This window comes from Poecile atricapillus, chromosome 28, assembly GCF_030490865.1.
Source record: "Poecile atricapillus isolate bPoeAtr1 chromosome 28, bPoeAtr1.hap1, whole genome shotgun sequence".
NCBI classification, from domain to species: Eukaryota; Metazoa; Chordata; class Aves; order Passeriformes; family Paridae; genus Poecile; species Poecile atricapillus.
Window position 1 is genome coordinate 3,507,169 of NC_081276.1, and position 19,976 is coordinate 3,527,144.

General features: G+C 47.5%; 1 protein-coding gene across 1 annotated transcript in view; it reads left to right on the plus strand.

Annotated features, from left to right (window-relative positions):
• The first annotated feature begins 1,916 nt into the window (after positions 1 to 1,916).
• Positions 1,917 to 19,976, plus strand: part of INSR (insulin receptor) — a 54,723-nt gene continuing 36,663 nt past the window's right edge. Inside the window, exons 1-2 of the mRNA XM_058858474.1 lie at positions 1,917 to 2,150; positions 9,916 to 10,467. Coding sequence (XP_058714457.1) covers positions 2,066 to 2,150; positions 9,916 to 10,467 — 637 coding nt within the window. The 5' untranslated portion in view covers positions 1,917 to 2,065. The remainder of the gene's footprint in view (positions 2,151 to 9,915; positions 10,468 to 19,976) is intronic.

A 19,976-nucleotide genomic window follows, 5' to 3' on the forward strand; every position in this document is an offset into this window, starting at 1 on the left:
ATTTTAAGGAAAGATAATAAATCTGTAGCCTTTAATCCTCATGTGCCAATGTGTAAGCTGATATCATTATTACATGAGAGGCAATGAGAACATAAGTGAGTAAGCAAGAGCAGGTTGCTGTTACAGTATAAATTCCACGCAGCTCGAGCTGTCCAGGTGATGTTTGGCTGTCTGTTTTATGCAAAGTCTACAGTCATAAAGCAGGTTAATTTACAAGCAGAGAATGCATACTTTTGTTGTTTATTTCCATTCCTTAGCTGCCCCTACTTCCTGAAGCAGTCTGGAATGAGTGGGGTTCCCTGTCTTTCTGTGCTTGTCAGCTCAAGGCAGCAGCATGGATTTGGGAAAAAAGGACACAAATGGGGGAAATGCCTTCCCATTACTGTGATTCTGATGCACCAATGGGCTGAAGCAACAGTTCCTGTGCTGTGCAGACACATATCTGCTGAGCTGATAACAGAGCAAGCATACCCACTTAAGAGGAGCTTTTCATCTCAGCATTTTAATAGTCTGCAAATGCCAAGATGTAGTTATTGCACAGGTACCATCCCAGCTAATCCTGCTTACACTGGTCGATTCAGGCTGCCAGCCTTACCCTGTCCAACAGGGAAACCTCAAACAACGTCAGGGGGTGAATCACACCAGCAGAGCCATGAATTCACTGACCAGCCCTCCCCTCATTCACACTGTGTTGTGTCCCTGGGACAACTGCAGCGATTCCTTACCTGGAAAAGCAACACAAAGTATTTTAAATAGGGCAAATTCATAGTGCATTTCAATGTCCAGACAAAGGGACTGAGGTACTGTGGCCTGCTGGTCACCACTGGCCTGCCCAGGGGCCCTTAATGTCATGCAGAAATGAGAGATCTGTTGTAACCTAAAGATGGTAGGATAAAAATTTTAAAGAATGTCTGTTTGCCAAGCATTTTTGAATTAAAAAAGGCTTTATTCCAGCAGTTTGTAATTCATTTGTCTCGCAGAAATGGCTGAAAGCAAGAGCCAGATAAAATTACTGGAAGTTGCCAGGAAACGTGCTGTCATGGCTTAGCGTGAGTGCAGCGCAGAGATGATTAAAAAAGGCACCAAATGGTGAATCCCACTGAAAAAAGGACCAAAAATCTGCAATGGCTCTTTGGTTCTGTGGTACTGAGAGCAGTGACAGTGGTAGACGCTATCCTCATCCCAAACTCTGTCCAGTTCTGTGGCAATTCATCCTTTCTGGGAGGAGGAGCAGGGACACGCACAGAGCCAGGGCAGCAGCCCCACTCTCAACCTGTGCTGTCAGCACTGGGGACATGAGACAGAATCCCAGAATGGTTTGGATTGGAAGAGACCTTTGGGGACCATCTCGTTCTACCCCCTGCCATGGGCACGGACCCCTTCCAGCATCCCAGGCTGCTCCAAGCCCCGTCCAGCCTGGCCTTGGGCACTGCCAGGGATCCCGGGGCAGCCACAGCTGCTCTGGGCACCCTGTGCCAGGGCCTCTCCATCCTCCCAGTAAAAATCTTTTCCCTAATCTCTAACCCAACCCTACTCTCCTTCCATTTGAACCCATATGGAGGTGAGACTGCTCAACTCCTCCGTTTTACTGCTCCTCGGGCAGCGCCAGCAGGGCTCACAGGCGGCCTGGATGGGTGGGCGGACGGACAGAAGGATGGACGGACAGGATGGATGTTGGGACAGATGGCTGGCTGGTGGCTGGCTGGCTGATGATGGGTGGATGGATGAATGGATGATGATGGGTGGCTGGATGCCGCTGCCGCCGCTCCTCCCCCGGCCCGTCCCGTCCCGTGCCCGCGCTCCGCGCCGCCTCTTGCGGCCGCCCCGCTCGGCTCGCAGCTGACGGGGGCAGCCCTTGTTTACTGGCCGGGGCGCCGCCGCCAGCCCGGCCTGCGCTGGAAGGGGCCGCCGGGCCGGGGCCGACACCGCGGGCAGGGAGGGGCCCGGCGCTATAAAGGGGCTCCGCGGGGGCTCCACCGGCGATGCTCGGCCGGGCCCGGCCCCCGCGCCCGCCCCGCGGGCTCTGATTCGCGCCGGGCGGCGGCGGCCGCGGCAGCGGCGCGGGATGGGACCGAGAGCGGCGGCGGCGGCGGCGGCGCTGGCCGTGGCCGTGGTGCTGGGAGCCTGGTGCGGCCGCGGCCGTGGCGAGAGTGAGTCGGGGCCCGGCCGGGAGGGTTGGGGGCGGCGGCGGCGGCGGAGCGGGCCCGGCCCCGCCGTGCCCTTTGTACCTGCGCGGGGCCCGCGGGCAGCGCGGCCGCGGCCCGGAGCGCTCCCGGGTCACCTTCACCCCCGGCCCGGGGCCGGCGCGGAGGGCCCGGCGGTGGCCGAGATTGGAGCGGACACAGCCCCGGCGAGGGCAGCGGCCGGCCCGGCGCGCTCGGCGGCGCGTCCCGGCCCGCGGGGCCCGCGCGGGCGGGCGCCGGGCCGGGGTCAGTGGGGGCCGCGCCCGGGGCAGCCGCGGGGAAGGGCACGGGCCCCTCTCCGGTGCCGCTGCCCGGGTCCTTCCATGGACACCTCACCCCTCCCTTCCCACGTCCCTTCCCCGATTCCTCCCCGGGTCCCTTACCCCGTCCCCTCCCCGGGCCCTGCCAGGGTCTCTTCCTCGGTACCGTCCCCACTCCCGTTCTCGGACCCTTCTCCGGCCCCTTCCCTGGGTCCCCTCCCCCGATCCACTCCCCGGTCCCTTACCCGATTCTTTCCCGTGTCCCTTTCCCAGTCCCTTCCCATGTCCCTTTCCCAGGTTCCTTTCCCGGGTTCCTCCCTGGCTGCCTTCCCCAGTCCCTTCCCATGTCCCTTTTCCCGGTCCCTTCTCGGGTCCCTTCTCCGATCCTTTCCCCGGTGCCCTCCCCAGCCCTGTGCCCCCGCCGCTCCTCGGCTGCCTCAGAACCGGCTCCGGTTTCAGGAGGGTTTAGTGTGGCCAGACGCGGAGGTTTTGTCTTTAACCACTTTTAGGTAGTGTGCCAAATCCACAGGTATTAAGATGGGAGAGCTCCGGGGAGAGGCTCTGTGTGTGCACAGGGACTTGTAAAATACGAGACAGGGATATAAAGATGTTGTGTTGGAAGTCACAATCTTGTTAAACCCACGGCTGGCTCGAGGTTAAGCCTTACGAGCTGTTTTGATGGGTTACGTTAAATAAACTTGCTCAGGAAATCCTTTTAATGAGAGGTTCTTTAATTTTGGGCGATTCTTACAAATTTTTTTGACAAAAGGAAAATATTTGTTTAAAGACAGCTGACTGGATCCGTGGGTTATGTCTCCCATAGACAGTCTGTCTGTTGGCTTTCCCATCAGAAAAGGCAAGAATAAGAGAATCAGTTCAAGTACAGACAATACAATGATGGACATTATTGGGATATGTATGGAATTCAGGGCATAAAGCAGGATGTTCCTGTAAGACAGCCTCTTTTTCCAGCAATAGGACAAGTCACATATTTCTAAAATAACTCAGTTTCTTCCCTCATATGTATTTTTACATTTGAAACCGTACAAGAGGCCGGTGACACGGTGTTACCTTGGGAGGGTCAGTCCCAGCTGCTGTGGGCAAACCTGCCTCCAACAGAGATGGAAAAGGCAGTTGACATATAGCACTAATAATAAATAAATACGTGTGCAACTGCAGTCCAGCAGTTCCTAATTTGAAAACACTATTATTACTGCCACAGCGCAGCCTGTGATTTGGTTATTTATTTAAATCATATTTGCTTTTTGGGGTTCAAGCATGTTTATGTTCTAAACTCCCTAATCTCTGCTGTGTTACAGCGTGGTAGGAAAATGTACTCTTGAGTTCATGGATGGAGGAACAGGGGCACAAGACAGCAAAGCAAAGCCTGGGCTGGAACATTTCCGTATCATTTTTACAGAAATAAACACTTTCTGAAGTAAATACTCTATGAAATATTCTACAGTTAGGACCATCAGGGCCCTGGATGTGAAAGGTTTTCAGCTGCTGTGGTGTTTGATTCTGTTTTCTGGGAACGGTGAGGTCACGGAGCACCTCGGTGGGGATGGAAAACACCGGCCTGGCTGGGGGGAAATGCACGGACGAGAGTTGCATAAGCAAACAAGTTGTTCCCTGAGCAACGGGGTCTGATGGAGGCGGCTTTCTTGGAGATCTGTGCCCTGTGTTCCCACAGCCAGGCCCCGAGGTAACGCCGCTCTCCAGGGATGATATTCCCCCCATCCCTGCTTTTCCTTGTGCCCCGTGAATTTCTCTCCCCTTTGGTGCCTTTAGGCAGCGTTGGGGAAGAGCTGGGGGCAAGCAGCAGGTAGATGGAGCTGGTTCAGGAGACAGATGGGGTGGATGGTAAAGTTCACGTTTATATCCAGATTATGGGTTTTTCCTCCTCAATCCATCCTGTTTTCTTAAATATTTTAGGAATACTTCATATGAGAGCACTCTTCCTCTCTTACATGTGGTTAAAGGTAGTTGCTGAGCTCAGAAATTAATGACAGGAGTAGAAGAAAGGGTTAAGGAAAGAAAGCCTGACCTGTGCATAAAATGAAGAGACATATATCTTGTTTTGGGAAGAAAGACAGGTTTGTGTATTTATTTTTTTTTTATCACTGTGTAAACATAATGCAACTTCTTGAAATAAATCTTGCACATGACTCATGCCTGTCAGTTCATTAGCTCTGGTATTTGGGGTGGGATTTACCTCACCTAGTTTTAGGCATCTGCTAATGGAGCAGCTTACTTTGGGCTCCTTTTCTGGTTAATAGAAAACTGATCAATGCAATCATGGGAGTTTAGAGTGCTCTTCCTCCCCTTCTGAACTCTTCCCCTAAATTTGGGAGCTGCACATGTGCTCCAGTACCTGCTGCTGATGTGGGAGCTGGGAATGCACTTGAGAGATCTTTACCTAAGTCATCCTGTAGGATAAATTTCACTGTGTAGTGCTGTAACACACAAAATAGGTTGCTTCTTAGTATCATATCTGGCTGATACGGATATTTTAGTGCAGGTAAACTCATTAAGAAACTGTTCCCTTGTCCCACCTCAAGCCTGTGTTAATTTTTTATGTTGAGAGACTCAATCTAGAGTGAAATTTTGCTCCTGGGAGAGTAAAGTAGGAAAAGTGAGTGCAGAAGGGCAGGGCTGCACCAAGCCCAGCGTGTCCTGTCCCCTTTTTTGGGGAGCGGCAGCGCAGTGGCTGTCTCTGAACAGTGCAACACCCCAGAGCTTTCTGGAGGTCAATTTTGGGGTGACTGCCTGGTGGAATATAAATGATGTTGATATGGGCAAGGTGTAGAACCTGTTCCTGCTGCCTCTGGAGCAGGGAGGATCCCCAGGTGTGTCAGCACCAGCGCCGACCCGGCCGTTACCCCGCGTGGTCCCGGTGCTCCTGGCGCTGTCACCCCAGTGCTGGGTATCTCTGGCTGGAAACGGGGCAGGGTGAGTCATGTTTGCTCTTTGGGTTTTGAATCAAATGAGGGGAGCATAAAGACAGCCCAAACCAGCCTTTAAAGGCCGGACTTGGAGGGGTTTGCCCTCAGCTCAGCAGCACTGAGTTGAGCAGTGAGAGGTAACAGGCACCTGAAATGTTCCCTGGGGTACTGGGGCTTTATAGGAGCTCATTTTGGAGTCCATGTCCAGTTTGCTCAGCTCGAGGTATCTGAGGTGCAGAGCTGAAGCTTAAAAATCACTATTTCACAATTAGATGGATTTTATGTTTATTAACCAATTGCTGCAGTAGGCTAGAAGCTGTTGCACCATCCTTCCCTCTAACCTGTCACCAGGATGTTTTCCAGTCTCATCAGTTATCCCAAGAAACACCCAAAAATCCTTCTCCCAGTTTCCTAAAGCCACTTCTAAAAATCAGCCATATGTAGAATGGCAGTGCTTTTGACCAAACCCAAGCAAGTGTAATTTTTCTGCAATAGTTTGTTTATTCAGTAGGCAGCAAACGCTACAAAAAAGGCAGAATTAACTAATAGTTACCTCAAATGGTTTGTGATCCTTCTGTGCCAGATTACGCTGGTCTTGATTGTTAAAGGCCAGAGGTCTGAAAGCAGTGAATCATTAAGGTTTGGTATCCACATGATTTACTATAAACAAGGTTTAAGTTCCAGCTATTCCCCTGGTTAGACTCTATCTTGAAAACTTAACCTCTGGCATCAGATCTGGTTTCTTCATTCAGGACTTGAAGGTTGTTACCAAACCAGTTTGTCCAAGAGGCTTTGGCATCTTGGGATTTGTTTGTTTGTTTGTTTTTTAAAAAGCGTGGCTTCAGCTTGGTTTTCTGGGGGGGGGGGGCTGATGGAACATGTCTAGGGTGATTTAGTAGTTTTTTGAGTGAGTAGATTGGTAGCAGGGATGGAGCAGTGCTTCCTCTGGCAGCTCAGAGCTGTGCTGCTGTTTCTGCTGAAATTTAGGAATTTATGTGTAGTGGAGGTTTTGCCAGCAGTTTGCACAGGAGCAGCTTTGGGCCTACTACTGGAGAATCAATTTGTGATTTTTTGTATTTCCCTGAAAGCTGATTTATGTGTTTTTTGAAACCAGGTTGTCTGTGTTATAATTGATGGCTCAACTTTGCTCTCCTTCTTCTGGGATCAAACCTGCCTTGCCTTCCTACTGAATGGTTGATTAATTCCCCTGTCCCTGCAGAAGAAATACTATCGAGAGAAGCTGTGGAAAAACACTTATTACTTTGCTTAAAACTGCTTCTTGTTGTCTTGGTAACAATAAATTTATGGGGTGACTTAAGCTGCTACTGCATGAACAGGAGATACAAACTGCTGAAAATTCAAAGGCATGAAAAGATGGAGAAGCCTCCAACTAAAAAGCATATTTTGTTTCAGATGTTCTTAATTCCTTACTATGCTCTTTGATCTTTGAGGTGTTAAAAAGAAGGAGCTTAGATACCATTTATCACTTAACACTAAATTGAAGTCAAACCTGAAAAATAATTAAGTGTGATTTTTCTCTAAATGTGGGGAAAAGCAGCTGATGAACCATGGGTGTTGTACTTCCAGCTCTGGTAGATTTATATTTTTAACTCTTCAAAAGCTTCACTCATCTCTTTTTAGATTCACCTTTAGGTAACCTTTGTTCCTTAACACATCTTTTCAAAATATTTGGAGTTGTTAGCCTTTGGTCACCTTTTCTGCAGCCTCCAGTGGGGAATCTGTGTCAGGATGGGGAGAGCTGGAAGCCAGGGAGGTTTGTACCCTGTGGGGGTGTTTAGATGGTTGGGGTTTTTTGTGGAGCTTGGAAGATCTTTGAGCAGCTTTTGGTCTGTTTGGACCAGGAGCAGCGTGGCTCATGTTAGTGGTGATCTCCAGAAGCTTGAAAGGTTCAGGAGCAGAGTAATTTAACTGGTTTTGAGTGTTTAGGGAAAGGGATGAGAGCTGTGAACTCCAGGGTTGGAGTGACCAGGAGTGCCAGGACACAGGGAATGGCTCCCAGTGCCAGAGGGCAGGGCTGGATGGGATATTGGGAAGGAATTGTTGGCTGGGAGGGTGGGCAGGCCCTGGCACAGGGTGCCCAGAGCAGCTGTGGCTGCCCCTGGATCCCTGGCAGTGTCCAAGGCCAGGCTGGACGGGGCTTGGAGCAGCCTGGGATGGTGGAAGGTGTCCCTGCCATGGCAGGGGTGGGGTTGGATGGGCTTTGAGGTCCCTTCCCACCCAAACCATTCTGGGATTCAGATCATCCTCCCTGCACCCCTGCTGGCTGTGGATCTGTTCCTCTGCCAGACAGGACCATGAATTTCCTCAGTGCTGGGTGCCCATTCTGGTGCAGCAGTGCCCACCCAGGGTAGCTCCTGCAGACCAGGCTCCTTCCTTAGCTCTGTTCCTGCAGAAAAGGAAGATTTCCACAGCCTGAAAATGGAGCCCCAGCACTCAGAGGGCTTTGTCCTGACTGTACCTGAGTGCAGATCTTTCCAGCCCTGCTCGAGGTGCCCTGTCCAGGGAGCTGGGCAGGGACAGAGTGGGTGCAGGGCTTGTGTCCAGCCCCTGGTGACTCACCTCATTCTACCCAAAATGATGAAAGACAGAGGCAATTGTGCTCAGGGTATTCATGCATCTCGTGGCCTTCAGCCACAGCAATAGCCTGGAGCTCTGACTCTCAGAAGTAATTCCTGGTCTGTATTTTCTGACCTTTCCTTTTCCTTAAGGTCAGCTGTCCATTCCAGCAGGCAGGACCTTGTCCTGTACTGGGGCACCACCCCAGCATGGCCTGTGCCCCCCACAAGAGTGAGAACCAAGAATAAATAAGAAGCAAGATGTTGCATTTTGATTTTATCTGGTAATTTTAGCTGCACTGGTGACTTGTACGTTGCACTCAGTCTTTCATTTTCTTACGTGTCCTTCTGTTACTTCTCCTTTCACTCTCCTGACCTGCCACGCACTTGCTTCTTTGGAAATACCAATGTTATTTATTGCAAATAAATATCCAGAGCATTCAAGCTGAATCTGTTGCTGTCCCAGGTCTTTTACCCCAGGTTGGGATGTGCAGCAGGACAGTTTGGGGCAGAGAGGTTGCTGCTGGCGGGTCATCAGGTTCTTTTTCCCACTTTTTCCAAGTACATCCTTAATCCTTGAGGCACCGTGTGCATTTCTTTTTCTTCCAGAAAGCAATTTATGAAACGACTTGGATATAGTGCCAAAAAATCCCATTGGGCAATAGCATTGCTTCAAATCCCATATTAGCATTGCCAATTTTTTTTTTCTTGTAGTCAGTGGAGCAAATTTTTGAATAATCATTAAGATATTTGCATAGAATTTGGTTTTAACCCCTACAGCAGTGGTCTGTGTTAAATCATGAGGAGTCAGACAATGCTAACTATGAAATATTTGTGTCCACATCAGTTTTGTAAGGCTGGGTGATCCCTTGGAGCTGTGATGTGGTGGTTTTATAGTTGGTGAACTTTACATACAGTGACAAAAAGAGGAAAGAGCCTGTGTTTTTTTGTTCTAAAGTGGGGAGGGAAGACACTAGCCCAGCTGTAGACAAAAGAGAGAATCCTTTGAGTGGATCCAGTCTTCAAAAAGGAAAATTTCAGGAAGAATCCACCTGGGTTTGAACATTAAGGTCTAGCTGATGTTTCTGTGAAGTTGGTTTCAAAAGGGTTGTCACAGGGAGTTTTGTTGTGCTGGAGAGGCACAGGGCTGCAAATTTCCTTCTTGGTTTCTCACCTGTGCTTAGCGTTGAAAAAATATTTCCCTATTCAAACTTTTTAATTTTGCTGGTGCCTGGATTCCTATTATTCAATTCGCCTTCTAATTTATCCTTCATCTTTGCCAGTTCTTTGGTTACTGGTTCTGTGAAATGAACTGCCCAGATAGTCAAGACAGGGAGATTTGCACCCTTGAAAAAATAATAACAAAAAAAAGCCCCAACACCTCATCTGAAGAGAATGCTCAGGGCAAAAATTACTAATGTAGTAAATTACTCCTGTCAGCAGAGTCTGGGTAGGAGTGTGGGCTGTGCTCCTGTGCATTTCCATGTTTTTCTGCTCTCTTCCCAAGCACTACCATCTCTGGCCATTATTCTTTTCCTATCTTCCCCTCCCTGCAACCATTCTAAATGACTCCCTCTAATCCCCTGGCATCAGTTGCACAATCTGAGACGAGGTAGGTGTGTTGCTGGCAGTTGCCTAAAGAAAACAGCCCAGACATCTCTTCCCTTTGTGAGCGCCAAGTGATGTCCCAGGACTGGTGTTACCACTGCAGTCGTGATAGAGACAACAGGCAGGGACTCAAGATGGCAGAAAAAATGATGAAACGCTCTTGTTTTGTAACCATATCCCAGGGAATGTTCCCCACAGTGTATTTCTTAACTCTTGAAGGCTGCCGTGCTGAGAGGACCACGTGTCCCGAGCAGAGCTCGGCGCGGTTGGACAAAACCGAGCGTTTAGAAAACGACAACAATTAACTTTCTGCTAAATAAAGAAACTGTCCTTTGCCTCCCAGTTTGCAGGAGCATGGACATCCGCAACAACCTGACCCGGCTGAACATGCTGGAGAACTGCACCGTGATCGAGGGCCACTTGCAGATCCTGCTGATGTTCAAAACCAAGCCCGAAGATTTCCGCGAGCTCAGCTTCCCCAAGCTGACCATGATCACAGACTACCTGCTGCTGTTCCGTGTGTACGGCCTGGAGAGCTTGAAGGGCCTCTTCCCCAACCTCACTGTGATCCGAGGGACTCACCTGTTCTTCAACTACGCCCTGGTGATCTTTGAGATGGTTCACCTGAAGGAGATCGGCCTCTACAACCTGATGAACATCACCCGCGGCGCCGTGCGCATCGAGAAGAACAACGAGCTCTGCTACCTGTCCACCATCGACTGGTCCAGGATTCTGGATTCTGTAGAAGACAATTACATCGTGGCCAACAAGGATGACAAAGAAGAGTGTGGAGATGTGTGTCCAGGCACTGTGAAAGGGAAGAGCAATTGTCCCCCCACGGTGATAAACGGGATTTTCATCGAGCGCTGCTGGACACACGATCGCTGCCAGAGAGGTGAGTGCACAGGGAGAGGTCTCAGCTGGGGCTTTGCTGTCAAATTTTGACCTGTCAGGACCTGTGAGGCCCTGGCACAGGGTGCCCAGAGCAGCTGTGGCTGCCCCTGGATCCCTGGCAGTGCCCAAGGCCAGGCTGGATAGAGCTTGGAGCAGCCTGGGATGGTGGAAGGTGTCCCTGCCATGGCAGGAGTGGCACTGGGTGGGCTTTGAGGTCCTTTCCAACCCAAACCACTCTGGGAATCTTGGAGGCCTGATAGGTGCCTACTGATTGCTACCTGTAAGCACAGATTCCTAAAAGCAGGGCTGAAAATTGACATTAGAAGATGAAGAGAAAACCTTTGGGATGGGTTTGAGCAGTTCTTTCACCTGTGTTTTTAAGGCATCCAGAACTCTGTGTATGGTTCTTCTGCAGAGTCAGGAACTGCCCAGACTTCACCATTTTAGTGATACTCTGAGTGTCTTTATTGGGGCTTGGGTGGGGAATGAAAGTCCAGACTGACTGGTGGAAGCACAACAGTGGGGAGAAGTTTTAATGGGATAAACCCCATTCTGGAAAGGGGCAATTCCATCTTTACCAAAACCTTCCTGCCATAAAATGGTCTGTGGATGAGTGAGCAGCATTTGCACAGAGAAGTTGGAAGCCAAGTCAGACCTGAAGGAGAATGGAGAAGAAGAGAGGACCTGGATGGAGTAGAGGGTGAAATAACAGGGCTTTGGTTCAGGGAGAAGCTGTGTTCAAAAAACTCACTGCTGTTGCCACCCCAGCCCTCAAATGTTTTAGAGTTGCTTTTGATTTCATACAGATTTGTTTTTTTCCAAACTTGGAACTGACCTTAAGCTTAGCTTTAATTATATATTGGCTTTGATTTATGTTAAATCTGACTTGACGGGGAGCAAAGTGAATTGAGGTGAGAGTGACACATTTAGGGTTGTCTGCCTTTCTGGAGGTCGTGCATCCAAACGAACCAGTGTGTCCTGAGACGAAATTAGGAAACTTGTGGGCTGGAGAGAAATTCTTGCCAAGCTTTAAAGGGCAGCTTTGAGTGCTAAGTGCCAAATTTGAGGAGGAATTCCTACCAGTATGCACAAACTAATGCAATTAATGTGGTTTCCCCTCTGCTACTCCTCACCCCAAAATCGTCCAGCTTCCTTTTAAAGAAAGTGGTTATTTTTTTGTGGCCAGAATAACAGGGTATGAGCAAGAAGATTCAAGTGTGTACGTGTGTTCCTTTTTTCAAATGAAAAATAAGATTGTAAAGCATTTTATTTATAAACTTTCAGGTATGCAGTTACATCAGCACTGAAACCTGGTTTCTTAAGCATTTCATGTGCCCTGTTTTCTGCTGTTTCATAAGGTTAAAAGTCTAATTGGAACTTTTTTAGTGCCTAGACCATAATGCCCCAAAATTCCTGTGAATTTTCTGGGGCTGTGTTGCAGCAGACTGGAATGGATGGTTTTCTCTCCTTTAAAAAACTGCCTGTTTCCATGAAACCTGGAGAAATGTAACATTGTAATGATAATATTTTACCATTGGGGTGGAAATCAGAGCTCCTGAGCCTCTGGTGCAAGAGTTTGTTTGAGGGCACCTGTCCAGTACCTGCCTCAGCTCAGTCACCACATCTGTTTGACCCAGAAATTGAGATTTTCATCAGGAAATGGTTTCAAAAGGCACTGTGCACAGGTGCTGTGCTTTTGTGTGTCCCTTGCAGAAGGAGCAGTAGGGAAGCCGTGCTCCTGCATATTTGGGCAGTGGCTGGAATGCACTTCCCAAACCACTGAACAAGCCGAGCTTATCTTTGTTTTCAACATTCGGATTTGGACTTTAATTTTTTGGTGGCCGCTGTTTTGCACAAGCTGGGATCTGTGTGATCCCGTGCCTTGTGACACCTGCCCCTGTGCTTCTGAAGTTGTTTTGACAGCCTGAGAGGGTTTTTAGACCTTTTTTGTCTGTTTGTGAGCAGCCTTTAGACTCTGAGCACACGCCGATGGTGGAGATTAAGTGACATTTATTTAGCGAACCTGCCGGTGCAATCGCTGCCTCCTCTGTTCTCGTGCCAGCCCTAATGTATCCTTAGCATGCGTAATTGTTTTGTCAAGATTATTAAAAGCTTGTGTGAATTGTATTTTGGCTTTCCTTAGCCTGAAGAGCCTCACAGCAGCTCCCAGTACCCAGGGTATTAATGTCATGAAATCTTTCCCTCTGCGTTTCTGCAGCTTATCTGGGAATCTTCAGCAGCTAATGCAGTGCTGAAGTCTCCTGGCTCTCTGGGTTTAAGTGTATTTTCTTTTATTTTTTCTCTTTATCTTCTAACCAGAATGAAATGTAGCAATTTCGGTATCATTTTCACAGGGAAGTTTGGTTTTGTGTGGAGTTTTTAACCCAGGTTATTTGTACCTCTGGTTTGTTTAATGAAACTTGGTGTAGAATCTCCTGGTTCTGTTTTTTTTAAAATTTTTTTGCATCTCTGGATGGGAAGTTGTTGCTGTCTAAACTGCTGCCCTGGGACTGGGAAAAACCCTTTAAGGATATGTAAATATTGATTGTTTTGATTTTACAGAGTGGGTGTCAATTGACAGAGACAAGCCCCAAGCTGTGACCGGCTTTTCCAGCCTGCTAAGCTTGGAGTCTCACTGGAAAATATTAAGAGATGGGCAAGAAATTTGGGAGAGCCCCTGTGGGAAGGCTGGAAGATGTCACAGAAAATGAACTCCCTGACAGCAGGGGACAGCCAGGTGGGGATTGGTTTCTTCTCCCAGGGCCAAGGGACAGGATGAGAGGAAATGGCCTCAAATTTAGATGGTTTAGATGGGAGATAGGGGAAAACTTCCTGGAAGAGGTTGTGGAGCATTGGAAGCCTTGGAGTCAGCATCCCTTGAGGTGCTCAAAGGCAGTGAGGATGTGGCACTTGGGGACAGGGGTTAGGGATGAGCACGGTGCTGGTGCTGATGGTTGGACTTGATCTTAAAGGTCTTTTCCAGCCTTAAGGGCTCTGTGATTCTCTGGAAGGTTTTTTGTGTGTGGGAAGTGGCAAAGTTGGGGCTGGAGTGGGGTCCTGGTGTCCCCCATCTCTTCCACCCCATTTCCTGCCCTTCCCCTGCCAGCTCTCTGTGGTTGCTCCACGTTATCCCTCCTTTATTTAATTATTCCTTTATTTAATCAGCGCAAATATCCCAGTTGACTCCAAAACTAACTTTTCAGTTATAGCATGGAATTATCTCCAAGGCACACATCCAAGCCTCTGAATCATCCCCGTAGCTACAATTCCAGCCTGCATTTTTTATTTATTTATTTTTTTTAGTTGGTGATAATGTGTTCAGGACAACAAAGTAAAGGATCTTCTTACAGGCATTGGAACAAAGGTTGGGGATGAAACCAGTGGGGAGGAACTGAAATCATTTGTGGGCAGCTGCACCCTTGGAAAAACCAGTGGCAGTCTTGAGGACTCTGTGTCTGAGTGCAGGGATGAGTAGGTGGATGCACCATGGATTGAGATCTGTCGGGATGTGCTTCCTCAGAGTTTTCTTTTTTTTTTCCCTAAATCACTCATGATGGTGTGAAAACCCAAGTCGGTTCAGTTAAGGCCAGCTCATGTTATATTTTGGGTAGGCAGGGAGGGAAATGTGTAGTCTGTTTGGAATTTGGGTCTAGCCTGATGCTGTTTATGGCAGCCAAGTGCTGTTCCTGTTCTGGGGGTTTTGTACCTCTTCACTGACATTTTTAACAGGGTTTTTTTTTTTCACACACACAGTTATTTTATTGCCATCAAAACGTACTTCTTGGCTTCGTGGTCCTGCACTGCAGAGAGTGTCTTTGCTGAAGAATGCAGACAACAAAAATGCTGGAAATGCCACGTCCTAGACCTCGGTCTGGATCTGCCAAACATGATTTTCATATTTAGCATTTTTTCCACTTTTTTTTTTTTTTTTTTCTTTTTTCTATACGTCTGTCACTCCTCTTGCGGAAGGAACAATTCCCTCTGAAATAGGATTTCCTGCCAATTCTTCCTGCAGTCAAGCTGCTCTGTCCACACAGAGCTTGGAGCAGTCTGATGGGTTTGACAGTGTAATTATAAAGGCGGGTTCAGCCTTTTATTGCACGTCGGGTCATGTGGAAGTGGAGTAAGGCAATAGGAAGGAAAAGTGGAATGGCCAAATAAAAATTACCAGCAAAATTATCTGCACTATCAGACAGTCCCTTGGTGAGCACTGAAGGGCCACATTCCTGGGATATAAGGATGGATATCTGAAATAGTTTTTACAGGGCCAAGTAGTGATAGGAAAAGGGGGAATGGTTTTAAACTAAAAGAGGAAATATTTAGGCCAGATGTTAGGGAGAAATTCTCTACTCAGAGGGTGGGCAGGCCCTGGCACAGGGTGCCCAGAGCAGCTGTGGCTGCCCCTGGATCCCTGGCAGTGCCCAAGGCCAGGCTGGACGGGGCTTGGAGCAGCCTGGGATGGTGGAAGGTGTCCCTGCCATGGCAGGGGTGGCACTGGATGAGCTTTGAGGTCCTTTCCAACCCAAACCATCCTGAGATGAATTCTGTTAATTCTGTCAGCTATAGGCTTCATTCCTTAGAAGACAAGATGGAATTCAAATTCCCTTGTTCATGCTGAATGAAATCTTTGTAGGAATCTGTTATCCTCTTGATCTTGGGGCTTGATACTACCAGGAAATTTGAGTTATTGTGCATGTGGGCCATTTCAGGTCAGTCAGTAGGATCCTTTGTTCCATCTATTATCTTGTTTTTTATGATAAAAACAAAAGTTGTTTCTCCATTAGTGCAATTTAGTATTTGTGGCAAAATATTGACTTTGTGGAAAGTAGATGAAACAATTTGTGTCCATTGAAGAGGATGTAAAGCAGCAGATGGAAAGGATGACTGTCTGGAATAATCGACATGCAAAGAGCTGCTAAAGAAAGGTTCTGTGTGAAAATAATAATGTTTTTCCTGGTTTTGAGTGGAATTTTTGGGGTTATCCTGTGCAGAGACAGAAGCTGGACTCGATGATCCTTGTGGGTCCCCTCCAAATCAGGATTTTCTGTGATTATTTCTTTTTTTCTAACACTTTGGGAAACAGGTCTAGAGACAAAGGGGTACAACAGGATCTCTCTAATTTCCCTGTGATTTATCTGGGAAAAATTCTGGGACAGATAAGAGACAGGTAAGGAACTGAGGAGTCGCTTTGTTCCCAAGTGGAAGCAGCACAACAAAGCCCTGAGAAAAACATTGCTCAGCCTGAAACGTCTTTCAACTGCTGTGAAACAGCAGCAAGCGCTCTCAGAGACCAGTGCCAGCAGAAATTCTGCAACTCTGAACATCTTCAAGGCAGGTTTGAATAACAAAGTTCAGAGGTGTGTGTGGGAAACGCTTTGTGATGTTTACTTAGGTAGAAATATTACTTAGCAACAGCTTCCTGTAATTTTTATGTGCTGGGAATTTCTGTAACCATGAGCTTGGTTTTATTACCTTTGTATGGGAAAGGGGTCTCGAAGCACTGAGCAGACTCAGCCAACCTCAAGGGCAAAGATATTTTTAAAGCTTCAAACACAAAGGAAATTTTTCCAGTTGCTACTACATGAAGTGGAAGTGCTCCTTTTATTTGGAGATCTGATAAGGGCTGCCTTTTTTTCTTTTCCCTTGCTCTGACAAATGCCAGATGGAAGCTGACACCGGATAATCTCACTGGGGTGTCTGTGCTGACCCTGCCAAGCTACAGCTTTATTGAGGGCCCATAGCTGGGGCAGTGGTGACACTTTGCCAACTCTGAGACATCCTAAACTAATTCACTTGAGCTTATTAAGAGTAGTTAAGAGATTTATGGTGCTTGGGGTTGTGATACAGCCCAGAATTGGGGGAGAAGAGGTGGAAACAATCCCTCCATACAAATGTCTGTTTAAGGATGTGCTCCTTTGGAAACACCAAACAAAACTGGGGAAGAAGCATCTGGAGCAGCTTTTCTCCAGTGAGCTGGGGTGATGCAAGGCTGTAGGATTTAAATATGAAGGGTCTCAACTTGCTGACAATTCCCCATGGGTGCAGCTGAGCTGATGTTTCATCAGGTTCCTCACTGGTGCACCTTTACTTAAATTTGGGGTTGGGAAGTGAAGATTTTCTGCTCTTGCCCCAGTGCCCAACCAGCACTTCAGAAGCAACTGTCTGACCCATGTCATCTTTAGAAATGTAAATACACCATAAATACAGAGAATTCCTCCCCATAGTTAAGAGATCTGAATTCCTGTACAAAAATCTTGTCAAGACAAAGGTTTTTGACAAGTCAAAAAGGAGAATGAGGTGTTTTGCTGCTGACATGGTAAAATCTGGGAAAGTTTTTGCCTCGTTTGGTTCAAACTGCTATTTTAATTCTTTCACCCTTAGCCTTTTCCCTGAACAGTTGTTATTTGGGTCGGTGTCTGGGCCCTTGAGGAGTTCAGTGCTTTACCTGCAGTGGTCTGAGGATACTCGAGGTGTTCTTAAATCTCTGTCTGATCCTCAGTGCTGACGTTGGCTCCTTGCGAGTTCCAAGGGAGCTTCAGGTGGAACTTTTCCCCTTCAGGATCACTTCCAAGTTACCTTTTTTTGCTCAAACAAAGGAACCTGCACTACCCCCTGTTAGATAAAAACCAGGAGATGTGGCAGACACATTTTTTGGAAAATGCTGCTGTGTGGGTGTGTAAGGGGGAAAGTCAGAGAATGTAAAAAAAATAATACTACTAGTGAGTGACAGAGTTAACATGTGTTGGTAATGCATGAATGGGAGAGCAGGAAATGGTTCACCTGGTGTGATGTGTTTGCTCAGGGAGGAGGAGATGTGTTTCATTCAGAGCAAATCCTGCTGGATGTTGGGAGTGCTTTGGATGAGCAGGGATGGGGAATTAGCCAGCTTGTGTATTCTGTATGTTTTCTTCCCTTTACACCTCCTTCATGAAGGCAGGGCAATGAAATTCTGCATTTTAGGTCTTTTAATTAATTGTAGAAGTATTCTAAATTGAGTGCAATTCCAGTGCCCCTTCCTGGATTATTCCAATGCAGAATAAATGTAAGCTGTGTGATGGGACAGCAGTCTCTGATTTTACAGGAAAAGGACTGGAAATCTTTGTTGTTCAAGGCTGTGAAGGGATTGTGAACTGTTGGGTCTGTACAAAGAAGTGCATTCAGAGTGTGTGAGCAGACCAACTGAAATATGTCACTTGGCAAAGCTCTCCGAAACATCTTTCCCTATCAGGAATTGGATTTGACAGGGATTGCCTCTGTAAATAATTGCTGTGCTTAAAAAAAAAATTCCCATCAAAACACAAAAACAAAACACAAAAAAAGGTCAAAACTTCCAGGTGTGACCAGTACAAAGATTATTTCTAGCTGAAAGGTTGAGGATTTTAGGACCTTTTGATTAATTACAGATCTGGGGAATAACCAACCGTGTCCTGGAGGAAGCAACACTCACCCTCCTCTCAGCTTGTAACAATAGCTGGGTACAAGTTCAATGATTAGGCTTCCCAATTATATCCTATAATTGTCTGCAAATTCCCATTGAGGGATGTGAATGAACTTGCTGGGATGTTTATGCTGCTTAATTAAGGCTGTTGGTTAGGTGGGAAAGAAAAAAACATTGGGTCAGGGTAAGTTGTGGGGGTCCTGGCTGGGATTGCCTGCTTGGGACGAGCCTGTAGTTATTCCAGCTCCTGCTTTGACCCCAGTTTTTGTCTGGCATTGCATAAGTGTGCAGGGAGATATGGATCCCAGCCACTGCCTTGTCTTTATCTCAGTTTTTAGATGAGGGTACTGGGGGGCACTGGGCTGACGTCGCTGCAGGTTGTCGGCCTGGCTTTTCTTTTGGCTTGTGACATGTAAAACAAACAGAGAATTAACTTTGGCTCTGTGCAGTGCTTAAATGCTGGCTGAGTGCTTTAATGGTTTCTTGTGAAGAGTCTGGATTCCTTGTGAATCTGGGTTTAAACTGACAAAACAGGGCAGCACGCTCAGCACCTGTTCTTGTCCAGAAAGAATTATAATTGGAATTGGATGCTCTGTACTAAGAAGGAGCTTCTGTACCCTCAGTAATTTGAGATTGTGTTTATTTCTCTGCCTCCTGGGCACCTTGAGGGGTGAAGGCTCTGAGAAAAATGATGTTTTGAAGGATCAACCAAAGGGTTGTAAAGAAAGTCCAGTTAGAATAGAATTCAGCAGAATGTTGGGATTAATTCTCTTCAGCATGTTTTTAAAGAACTCAGGGTGTGCATGGTTTTGGTGCACTCCAGAAAGAGAAATGTGATTTTAATCTTGTGTATCAAGTCAGAGATGCTCTTTTCCAAGGATGCCAAGAACTTCTGCTCCATTGGAATTATAACTCAGGCAGTTTCAGCTTTTGCAGAGCTCAGCTCCCACACTGCAGTTGCTGATGCAGGTGCTGGCTGGGTGAACCAGCAGGAATTGTGACCCTTCTCAGGAATTATGCCTCATTCATAGGTATAAGAGGATGGCAGTATTTACAGGATTGGTCTGATGAAGAGTGTATAACTTGCAAGGTCTTTTTAGTCTGTTCTCAGTGCAGTTTGAAGGCTCCTGGAGCTGCACATGTGGAACTCTGGTCACTCAGGACTGCCACACTTATGCAGTGCTGGTGTGTGGCCACACTGGAATTTCAGGGCCCTGATGTGATGAGCTGAGCCTGAGCTCAGCTTACAGCACAAGACTGATGGTTTTTAAGTCAGAGTTAAGGGAGTTTAGGGAGCAGGTTTGTCAGAGATCAGAGAAAACACCTGCGAGCTGAGCAGCGACTGCGGTTCTGCCTTTCTGCTCCCTCCTGCTCCTCTCACTTCGGTCTGACCCCTGGGCACCATTCCTCATTTAGTGGTTTTTAAAATGTGAATTGTCTGGGGTAGGAAGGGAATAAGTTGGTCCCAGTGTGTTCATCAAAACAAAGCCTGTTGGACTGTCGGCTGTGAGGAGGGCAAGGTTCATAGGGCAAGAGAGCAGGTTTGGAGTTGTGTAGCCATAATTTCCAGCCCATTTTTTGATGTTTTTCTCTGGTTTTGTAGCTGTGGGAGTTGAATTATGCTGAGAGCACACAGCATTATGGCACTGCAGGGCTATAACCCATGAGCAGGGATCTCAGGGCAGGAGATTGGGCTGTCACAGATGCTCCTTCCCTGTCGAGAGGAGGAGTTGGGTGCTGCAATGTGACACTCTCACATGGCACTTTGATGACACAAAATGGGGCTGTTTGCCCCATTTTTGTTTAATTTTCCCCTGTGGATGTGAAGAGCCCAGGTCTGACAGTGGGTGTTCCAGGGATGGATTATTTGGGGTCTGTGGCAGAGCTACTGAGCTTGGTTCAGAGTTGCTTCTGATAATGTGAGTGAGAGGCTGTCAGCTTCTGAGTTGTTTGGTCTGAATTATCTGCAGGAACTGAGAGTTCACTCAGCAACCTGCAGCAAAAAAGTCAAGTTCCAGCTCTATTGCACTGACCTGGGCACTGGGAAATCCCTCACACAATGGCTCCAGACA